At 32.0% G+C, this 11,882-nt stretch overlaps 1 protein-coding gene across 1 annotated transcript; it reads left to right on the plus strand.

Moving 5' to 3' along the window:
- Positions 1 to 3,200: 3,200 nt before the first annotated feature.
- LOC123895780 (protein MAINTENANCE OF MERISTEMS-like) lies at positions 3,201 to 5,156 on the plus strand. The gene is made up of 5 exons (XM_045946267.1): positions 3,201 to 3,317; positions 3,380 to 3,586; positions 3,669 to 4,181; positions 4,281 to 4,373; positions 4,464 to 5,156. Exons 1-5 carry the CDS (start codon positions 3,201 to 3,203, stop codon positions 5,154 to 5,156), a joined length of 1,623 nt encoding a protein of 540 aa, XP_045802223.1.
- Positions 5,157 to 11,882: the final 6,726 nt, after the last annotated feature.

Consider the following 11,882-nt stretch of genomic DNA (forward strand, 5'->3'; position numbering starts at 1 on the left):
ATAGATATTAGTTTTTCCTTTTTCATCATTTGATCACATTATTTGAAAGTATGTTCCAAATAACATAGCCGCGATCTTATTTTACTCTATGTAATTAAACATAACTTATATTTAACAATAATACAATTTTTGTGTTGATATATTAACTTTTTTTCCTCTCAAACTTTTACTTGATGAAATTTTATCTCAACTTTTATTTGTGAGAATTTTTTAGTTTATTGTCCAGTTTACCTTTTTTTAATTGCTTAATTCTTTTTTTTTTTTTAGTTTTTTTTTCCTTTGCGAGTTACCTCCGTCCAATTTTGTTTATGTAATTGAAGTGTGGATTTTTTAAATAATTACAAAGTAATTTGTTAGTGTAATTCAATAATAATCATCAAATTACCAAGAAATATATATATATATATATATATATATATATATTTCATCAATCAACATCACCATTGTTAGTGCAAATCAACAATAACCATCAATTACTAATATATAAATCGTTATATTTAACAATGGAGAATGAACACACAAAATAAAAAGAAATACATATATAAAATATTAAGAGTTGATAGACTAATTTATACTTATAGAGTAATTTTTACCACAAATTTTTTAATGATTTATTATCGTTATAAGAAACTTGATCTTCTCATGCATTCATTTTTCTTATTTTAACTACTTTACAAATGAATTAAGGTGGATTTGTGGTTTTATTTTCACGGTTACTTCAAAAGACAAATTTAATTGAATATAAATGAATAACTGCTCTATCACAAAGAATAGGTAATATCAAAATTAAAATGTTTTTTTTTTCTGTTACAATTAAAATGATGGTTTTGTTATTTTAATAATTTTAATAATATTTTCCTTGAAAAAATAAGTGATATTGTTGTATGGGTAGTAAGTAAAAATTGTCTTCAAACTTGTTTGATACTTTACTACAGATGAATAATAACAAAAAAAAAAAAAAATTAGTTTGTAAAAAAAAAAAATTAGTACATATAAATATGGTATTATGAAATGTACAAAAAAAAAGGTATTATGAATAATAACATAACATAGTGTAAATGCACTCAAAGATATATATACTCACATAAATTGTCGCTTTTCATCGACTTTCTTGAGCATCAAAGATGCAACAAAGACAAAAATAGAAGTCCATCTTTTATTCTTTTATCCTAATTCACATGAAAAAATTGTCATATCTACGTTAAGAAATAAAAAAAAATAAAAAATAAGAAAAAAGTTAGAAAACAAACATTATATCAATAAAAATAAGGATGTCTAAAATTTTCACACAATATGTAAGAGTAACATAATTAATAAGTTGCTATATATATAGAAACTAATAAATTGTGAAGAGATGAAAAACCTATTGAAGAGCTGTCATCCAATAGTTGATTGGGGAAAAGTGATGATGAAAACTCAAATTTTCACTACAAATTAACATTTAGCATTTGTGCACAAAATCATATATTTATACACACAATGGTTAGGGATGGGAAAAGATGGAGGTTTAAAGGATTGTATGATAAATTTATTTGTCATAGTTAAGGAAGAAGAGTTAAGGAATATGAAAGAATGATAGTTTAAAAGTTGGTGTGACAAAGTTATATTTTTTTTAAATAATAGCACAATAGTAATTAATTAATAAACAATATAACTAAAGTATTTTTTTTCATAAAATTTATTTATTTATTTTGTCAAGCATGAAATTTTTTTGAGGAGTAATTTTTTTATTTGGTTTATTTATTTAAAGTAAAATTTTGCAAATTGCAAATCATATTTACGCATGGATGATTTATATTTTATGTTTGGTAGTGTAAAATATGAAAGAGCATATATTTATTTATTGTTCTTTTGTAATTTGATCTTTTTTTTCTTTTCTTTCTTTCATTATTATTGAGAGCCATTATTATTGTAACATATAGATAATTACTTTGGAGGATGAATGGACACACAAAATAAATTGTGAGACAAATTTTAAATAGATATGAGAAGCTTTCTAAAGCATGCCACTTCATCACAATGTTTGCTTATGAGCAACTCAACATTCCTTTTACTAGTAAAAGATAAAAGATAAAAGATAAAAGATATATGACACACTTTCACTTTTTAAATTTTTTTTTTGTTATATATATATAATGGGTCGGGCCGTGCTATATAAAATGTTAATATAATTGTTGAAAGTAGTGCATTTGATACCTTAAATTTTTTTTTAAAAAAATAATACCTTAGAATTTAAAAAACAAAAAAGAATATTTTCTATTTAAAACTTTCAACAAGTTTCGGTTTAAAATATTTTTCGTCACAACTTTAGGTCTCTGCTTTTAAATCAATTTATTTGTATATCATTTGAAATTTTGAAATTTTTTCTGCGGTCATATTTACTACATTATAGAAATCTCTCTTGTAAAATGTTTTTTTTTTTATTTTTATAAAGAGATGAATATTTAATTATTTTTTGTTAAAAATTATGAATTTTTGTATGAGAGATTCTTATAAATGTTATGAACATGAATACAAAAACTCATTCAAAAATGTGAAAAATACACATGAGTTGCTTAAAAGTAGGGACAAAAAATGTGACGTTGCATATTTTGGTGGATCAAAACTTACTGAAATTTTTTATATGGACTATAAGTTTTTTTGAGATATTTATAGGAACCAAAAACTTATTTAACTCATATACTACTATAATGTTTTACTATTCCTACCAAATATATCTACAATTATAACTAATTATTATTATATTTTTATTCTTTCAGACAAAATGGAATGACTCCTTTCGCGAGACTAAACCAGTAAAATTGAAGGTTTATTTGCTGTTTGTGGTTGAAAACAACAATGGAAGTTATGTTTTAAAGCACAATACTCCCAAACCCATTGCCCAAATCCTCAATTCTCCCAAAACCTTAGTTCGTCGAAATTGAAGGTTTCTTGGTCATTTAGGGTCGCAATAATCAAAGGAGCAAAGAGTAATATAACGTAAAAGCTTCCTTCCCCTTTATTTTTCTGCATGCATGACTGTGTTGGTTCGCATTGTGGTCGGAGAACGGTGAACCAGTGTTCGCTTACCAGAAAGCGATCGGAATATTCGTTCGCTTCACAGTAAGCGAGCGTATATTCTGCCTGTTGTTTCTTCTGTTGTCATTTGGTTTGGATAGTAGGTGTAGGAATAAATTGCTTTTTTTTTGTGACGTTTAAATATGGGAAATACATCCAAAGATGCTGATAGAGGGAAACGTTCCACTAAGGCTAGTGCATCTTCCATGAAGGAAAAAGCGCCTCAGAACCCTCTGAAGAAGCGGTCGCGGAAAGCTCTAGCAATTTAGATGCTGCTGAGACTGTTCACCCTGAGCATGAGGCTACGAATGTGGAGATTCAGGGCAATGATGTAATGCGTGAGATGGAGGAAGAGGAGATGGTGCAGGAAGGTGATGAAGGTTCAGTGGTGAAGGTTCGACGCCTGGCTCGGGTAAATCCTTATGAGGGACTGCCTGTGCCTGAGGAGTTTCCTGGGGGGCCGTTGGATACGTCAGTATTGTATGATTATGGAGCGCCACATATTGAGAGATGCGTTTATGACAACAAAGTAAGTAAAAATTAAATTTTGCTATGTTATATTTATGAATTGCAATTTCACATTTATTAAATAGTTGTTGACTTATTAATAGGACCGTGGCATGATTATGCCGGTCAGCAACGAGGGAAAGATGAATTCGATTGTTTATTTTGTTAATGACTTCAAATGGTGGCACACAACCATGGACACCATAGGAATGTATAGGCTGGAACTAACTGGATACTCGTTTCTTGATCCCACGTTGTTGTCTACTTTTGTGGAGCGATGGCATGGGGAGACCAATAGCTTCCATATGTCGAGCGGAGGGATGATAGTTACGCTGGATGACATGTGTTGTCTACCCATTAAGGGACGTTTGCTAGACCATAAAGGTATCCCGACCAAAACTGAGGGTGTTGAGCTAATGATTAAGCATATGGGATCAACTCGGGAGGAAGCTGAGCACGAGGTTAAAACAACCAAGGGTGCACATGCAAGGTTCGTATATTTGAAGGAACTCATAAAAAAACACATGTCAGTAGTCAACAAAGCTGAGGTGGACGGTGATAAGGACACTTTTGAGAGGTATAAGGGATATATTACGAGGGCGTACCTCTTGTTGTTGGTTGGAACCATTATCTTCTCTAACAAGGCAAAGAACAATGTGGACCTGACATACTTGAAATATTTCATAGATCTGGATCAAGTTCACACATATGCGTAGGGCGCTGCTGCACTGGCGTTCCTTTATCGGGAGTTGACAAACGCCACTATTCCGTCCTACAAATATGTGGCTGGATACATGACGCTGCTACAGGTACAATTATATAACTTAACTTTATTTATTTAAGTCGATTAATTTTTTTTTTGAAACTTTGTATGCTATTGTATTGATGTTTTTTTATAGACTTGGATCTACAACTACTTTGTGGACATCAGAGGGTCTTTGGATACGCAATACGAACAACAATACCCCCGAGCTACCAAATATGATCCGACAAAGGGGCAATCTAGCCAAATGGCAATGCGGAAAATGATGGATCAGTTGCTTCCACACGACATCACATGGACTCCTTACAAGGACCACCGAGATGTTTGCCCCTTTAAGGATATAACTTTGTACTCCGATTGGATCGGGTGTGGGCCTATCAAAGTAAGGTATCTACCAGAGCGGGTGTTACGACAATTTGGCTACATGGAGACCATTCCCCGTCATCCAGATTCCACAGTGAATATATTGGACACGGTATATCGTATTGATCAGCATTGGCTCAATTACACGGATCGCGTTCTGACTTATGATATGCTTGGCAGCCGTTCTACTATTCCGTCAGACATCGCCCCCGGATACATGTCGTGGTATTTCAGGATATCACATCCTTACATCGTCTGTATCTCGACGAGTCTGATGCAGCCTATGCCTGTTGAGTCTGATGCTGCTATGCTTGGTATATTGGCTAGCATTCGATACATACTCAACAGTGTTATGCACAAGGATGAAGTTCCAAACGACTCTCGTGTTTACAACGAATTCAAGTATGCATACACCTTGACATTTGTACCGAATCAGGGTGGACCCGGTTCTAGTAGTCAGTCCTAGGAAAGGTTATTTTTAACTCTGGTTGTTTTATTTTGTATCTATTTGATGCTTTGGAATTGTTTGGATATTAATTAGTTTAATGTTATGTAAATAAGTATTTTCCTAGATTGATTATGCAAGCAAACACAATCTGCAATCTGCCTCTGATGTACATTAAGTACGCTCGCTCTGTAGATTGCGAACGTTTGGATGTTCGCTCCTAAGGTGGTGAACTAGTGGGTGTTCGCTTCACCGATGGCGAACAATGATGATGTTCGCCATTAAAATACCGAACTTGGAGGCTGTTCGTGTTACATACGACAAACTATGAGCGTGTTCGCGTTCAAGGTAGCGAACGTTATGTACGAAAATAATAAATTTTAGAGATAAAGAATTTTGTTTTATAATTAGGCAAAAAACTTACATCATTTCGAATATTACAGTCAGCATTTTCATTCCAATTTAATAAACTAAACAATCTCAATCTCCTCTTCAGCTGAAACCTTCGGCGAGTACGCACCTGAGCCGAAAAGAAACTTATAAATACGGGCCTATTTCTCTTTCAATATCCATGGGAGAGTCTCATTTGTGTCCGCTACAGTCCCAACTGCGTAGCTCAAATATGAGTTTTGATAGTACCCGTTTCGATTACTTATAACATTCTCAAAAAAAAAAAATACAATAAACAGCCTCAACCAAAGGACCCATTCCAAAACTTTGGTAGTTTGATCCAAAAAGTTTTGCATGGACCCAACTTTAAGTGAGGTAAGACCGGTTTCGGTTACTCAAATAACTCCTAAATAAATTACATAAAAAATTAATAAAAACGAAAAAACACGAACATGCAAAACCGAAAAGTTGACGGATGGGAAAACCTCAACAACATACAACGTAACACCGATTTCGATTACTTATAACATTCCTAATTAATATGGACACAAAAAATCAAATGTTGATTAACATAACATTCACAACTATGGTGACAAAACTAACAATAAAAACTATAAAAAATAAAATAAAAAATTAAGAGAATGACTGAATGAGGAAGAAGAGATTTTTGGTGTAAATTTTTTTCACACAAATGCATCATTTTATAGAAATTTTGCTGCATTTTAATTGGTTGAGTTATTGTTCACACCTCCCTTGTAGCCAATCATAATTAGCCACGTGGCATTCAGTTTTAACTGCTTGGGGGCTGTGTTTTTACTATCGACACGTTCGCTACTTGGCAAGCGAACCATACATTATCATATCGTTCGCTACGTACCAAGCGATCAACGGTGTTTTACTTTTGCAAATTTGTACACTCACTTCGTAAGCAACGAGGGGGTATTTTGGGAATACCGGGGGGTGCTCGTGTCTGCCAGGGGGCGCGAAAAGTAAAATTCATGTGTAAGAACGTGTAACTTGTCCTGCAGAGAGCTATCTTGGACCTCACAAGAAGTATTGGGGCATATTAGTCCAATCCGAACATTATACATGTCTTTTTTCTTCTTTTTATCTTCTTTTTTTGACAAATATTATTTATACATACCTAATACTTATAACTTATGACATATATAGAGTTTACTATTGATGATAGTTATTACACTAAACTATTTATTAATGATGTTTAATAAAAGTAACTGCAAGTTTGCAAGATGCTTGCAAGATGTAATATGAATCGACATTACTACTCCGTCTTAAAATGATGGAAGTATATTATCATTGTCACAAGCAATCTTATCTCACTGTAGGGTGTTTTTTTTTGTTTTTTATTATTTATTTTTCTTTTCTTTCTGGAAGTTAGATTTAAACACCCCCCCTACTCTACTACTTATATTTTATTTTTAATTATATATGAGCAATTGACAAGCGATTAGGGTTTACAATTGTATCATGCCTTCTGTTACCTCACTTTAAGTCAATATAATAAGCGTCCTATGAATTAATTTTTAGGTGACAACTTGCCTACCTATTTCATGAAATTGGGCTGGACAACCCATCCTAGGTGTGTTACATATAGTGGTTAATTAAAATGTCATTTAAAAAATTGTTAGTTTTTAATTGTGGTAATATAATTTTCCATAATTATAGATTCACCCCATATGTATTTAAGAAACGGAGGTTCCCAATGATTTAATTCCCTTTTTTTTTTTGACAGATTTAATTCCCAATGTTCCAAATTCCAACAAAGAATAAAAGAAGTTAAATATCTATCCTTAAAAAAACCTTCTTTAACCACCGCCGGCCCTAAAACTCTTTTTGATTTTCTTCTTCTTCTCTCACCCATAGAGGGGTGGTTTTAGGTCAATTTTTGGCCTAAAATCACCCCTTTACATTTTTTTCTTCTTGCTTTTTAATACAAATAAGTGATTTTCACATAGTTTAAGTCTTATAGTTTTGTTTTCATCTTTGCGATTTTATCCTTTGTTTTGATTTTCAGTATTGTTGTCCCGTCTTAGTGCGGAGTATTGTTGTCCCGTCTTAGTGCGGAGTATTGTTGTCCTGTCTTAGTGCGGTGTTCATTTGTTTCAGGTTTGAAGATTAAGGTTGATCCAGTGCAGATCCAATCAATGACTTTTGTACCATCAACGCTACAGATCCGGCGACATGAATGTTCCGGAAACTTCAATATAGTCAAATATGTAGGCTTTTGCAATATGCCGTTTGATGCTATTAACACGGATGCTGTGAGTTTGTTCGCAGATTCATCCTTTTTGTTTTTAGCGATTTTGATTTGTATTGCATCGATGTACTCTTATCAATTTGAATGAATGAATATCTTTTATTTAGTCAAAAAAAAAAAAAAAATTACAGCCTGCAACGCAATTGTTATTTATAGGGTTTTCTTAAAAAAAAATATTTTCATTATTTTAATAAACTTGCTTCCAAAAACTAATAATGGTTTTTCCGTAAAAAAAAACTAATGGTTTTTTTTAAAGGGTCAAAAACTAATGGTTTTTTTTTTTGGAGCATGGTTGATTTGTATACAAATTTATTTATCTTTGCTATTTTTTTAATTTTCATAAATCTCTTCCAAATTCTTTAAAAAAGAAAAAATCTTCAAAATAACTAATATAATGACTTTTATTTTTATAAAAAAATTTAAATAAGTTTTTTATCCCTACAATTATAGTAAATTTTAATTTTAGTCCTTAAAAATAAAAATTAGATGTTTCATTTCAATGACAAACATTAATTTCAATGATCAAAAATAAATTTTTTGATCAGATCCAATAAGGGATTTGGCTAAAATTAGTTCAACCGAACTGCATACACCTCTGCTTAAGTTTAATCTCCCAATACTAATATTTTACAAGCACAATAAAAAAACTTTTAATAGTAATATGAGCGAGTATGGTTGAACAAAACCCATAATATATTTTTTGACACAAAAACTTATAATACATTATATTACATTTCTTCATAATAATTTTATTTAATTTTTTTTTTATTGGTTTCGATGCCAAGCCCAGATTCATCATGGGTACGATGGTGCGCTTCTTTATTCCATTTTTTGCCCTTTTTGCTGTTTTTTCTACTTTTCTTGCTTCTGGTTCTTGTGTCTTCACTTTTCTCGATATTTACTTGCTTTTGGTCTTTATTTACTATAGAAACTACTCTAATCTACTACTAAAAACGTCATATAATTGGTTGTCATCACCGGTATGAATTGAATAACTTAGTTTTTGGCTTTCACCACCAATTTAATCAGGTTCGGGGGTAATGATGGCTCTGCAAGTGCACAGAGTCGCACCCAAGTAATAAAGTGATAAGTTATCGTTCTCCACAGGGATTGTGCCAAAATTACCAGTTTCGCTTAGGAATTTAGAAACTAAAGTTGTTTTGCATTCACTTTGTTTGTTTGAGAGAGTTTTGCATAAAAGTAAATGACAATAAAGTAAAGGACAAGAAGGTAAATGACTGAAAATACATATATACACGTGCAATTGGATGCACGGTTTTTGTAACACCCTTAATTTACCCCTTTATTTTATTTTCGAAAAAGTTAATTTCATTTATTTAATAAGGATGTCACACTTACTCCAATTAACTAATTCCTCAAATGATTAAAAATCATGCAGCGGAAATTACAAAAATAATATAAGTTTCAAAGTCCGAGTTGAAAATACTGAATCAAGTGACATAGCTCAATTGTTATAAAAATTTAACAACATAATTAAATAAAAATTTCTCCCAACAACATCCTAACAGAGCGACTCCAAATAAATAGCAAAGCAACAACTATCCGAACGCATCAGCTATATGACTCATCACCTACCTGAAAATCTACGGTTGCACACCGTAGGGCCAAGCCAGAAGGGGGAATGTAAAGGTGAGCGACAATACATCAAGAAAATAACTGAATTAAAACAACATCATAACTTGCAACATCATAAACAACAACAAGACCACCTAAGCGGATGGCCACGCACATTCATCAGTCAACCATAATCATCAATCAACAATTAAATAAAGAGAAATAAACAACAACATTTAAATGAGCAAATATAATTAAAATGCATGCAATGCGCCTAGACTTGCTAAATGCATGTGGTACCAATAACAACGTCATTTCCGGTTTTACATCATGGAGGATCAACATCATTATAAGCAACGTCATTTTCAACTTCATTAAGCAACGTCATTTTCAACATCATATATACAACTCCAATAAGCAACGTCATTGAACACATGAATGAATGCATGTTATAATAAGCAACATCAATAGGCAACATCATTTAACAACTTCAATAGACAACTTCATCATCATTATAACAACATCAATAAATAACGTCGATAAATAACTACAAGAACAACAACTATTACAACATCATTAAACTAGATAATTCAACATCGTTATAACCAAATAATTCAACATCACTATTCAGCAAAACAACAATTCGACAACACAATTACTACAAACGAACAACGGCTTAAAACAACATCGATACACAACAATTATTAGTAACTTCGATTACAACGTCAACTAAAATTTAATAACTCAATTAGTCATTCACTCCTCTCATGACAACAACTTATTACTCATCTTAACAGAACCTTTAACCCAATTTAACTCGGTTTAGTTTATCAACGAAAGATATGAATTTTAAATCAATTTAATTAATAATAATTGTGAAATAAATTCAAATCCTTAATATTATATAAAACCAGGGAGAGTGAGATACACCAGAGGGTTCCAAAATATTCAAAATACCCTACATAAAATTTTGGGAAATTTTCACGAAATTATAATATTTTTAATCACCTTTTTACTCCAAATAATTAACTAAAAATAGCTACGAGTGTCCAAAAATTATCAAAGAGGTACCAAAATTTCAAGAAAATTATTACTATTTTTATATAAAAACATTTAAAACAATTGGAGTCCCTATGACCCCTCACGCGCCCTCACGCGCCAGTGCTGCGAGTGGGCGATGCCACTCGCGCACTGTTCATCATCTCTTTAACCCGTTTTTCTGCAGAACGGGTCGTGCGACCCGTGGTTTGACCCGACACGTTCTCCCTCAATATTCATCGAAACTCGACGTATTATATATCGTTTTGATCGTCATTCGATTTAGAAAGGATATATGGTATTAGTTTTAATATTCGCTCATCGAAACGAACGTTTTAAATACGACAAAGGTTCATACGAGTTCTTGATAAAAACTCCATTGAAGTTGTTTGAAAGCTTCGATATTTGATATTCTTTTGACTCATAAACATTCCAAAAATCCGTCCTAATTATCCTAGGACCTTACAACATCATAACAACACCTCTTTTAATCTATTAGAGTTAAAAAAAATCCGTTTTATTTACTTTTATTTCAAAAAGGAAAACTCCAAACTACTCATTGATGAATTCAGAAATTCATCTATCCTCAATGACAATCACGAATTTAGTTTAACAACATCACACCAATTCAACCACTTAATAATAAGGCACAAGAATTCTGATTTAATCAAACAAACAACACACCACAACATCAACATAAATAACAACACGTAAAACAACATAGGAAAAAGGAAGTATCAGACCAACAACTTAAAACACAACAAGTATGCCTATTGAATTCAGAGTTTCAAGAGTATAAAGCTCCCTTACATGGATTGCAGTGAACTCCCTAAATTGAGGTTAAACTTTTCCTTCCTTTGCTTCTATTCACTCTCCCATGAGCTATTTCTCTTTTCTCTCACCCACTAGCACTATATTTTTTATGTTTGTTTTCTTTTGTTTGTATGAGTATACCAACTCTTCTCAACTTCACCACCCTTTAAACCATTTAATTACAAGGGACAATAGCATTATTATTTTTAAAATGATTTAATGGGAATTAAAATTGTGTTTCTTCTTCTTTATAACTCGAAACAGAGATTAAGCATCACTATATTTGAGTTTCATAAATAAATAAAGAGCATGAATTGATAAGAGAAAACAATAAATAACTAAACTGAATTACTATTAAGAATTGAACCTCAAGAAGTCATGAACGATGTTCCCGTATACCAATGGATCAACCTAGGGTTGCTAGTTTTCCATGAGAATGTAGGAGCCTCTATTTTTGCGTGAATAATTATTCATGAAACCCTAGCTGTGTTTTTGCTTAAGTACTCAGAGAAAATTGGGCTTAAAAAGCTACGGGTCGAAAAACATAAGTTTGACCCGAAATTACATTATTTTCATAAAGTCTGGAACATAAACGTATAGTATTTGACTGCTTTGCGCTCCGAACTGGGTTCTGGCCTTAACATGAAAGTTGT

The sequence above is a fragment of the Trifolium pratense genome, linkage group LG1, assembly GCF_020283565.1.
Source record: "Trifolium pratense cultivar HEN17-A07 linkage group LG1, ARS_RC_1.1, whole genome shotgun sequence".
Classification (NCBI taxonomy): domain Eukaryota; kingdom Viridiplantae; phylum Streptophyta; class Magnoliopsida; order Fabales; family Fabaceae; genus Trifolium; species Trifolium pratense.

Coding starts and splice junctions, on each gene's coding strand:
- LOC123895780 (XM_045946267.1), top strand. CDS start 3,201: ATGGGAAATACATCCAAAGATGCTGATAGAGGGAAACGTTCCACTAAG. Junction 4,182..4,280: donor GGGCGTACCTCTTGTTGTTG/GTTGGAACCATT, acceptor ACATATGCGTAG/GGCGCTGCTGCACTGGCGTT. Junction 4,374..4,463: donor GATACATGACGCTGCTACAG/GTACAATTATAT, acceptor GTTTTTTTATAG/ACTTGGATCTACAACTACTT.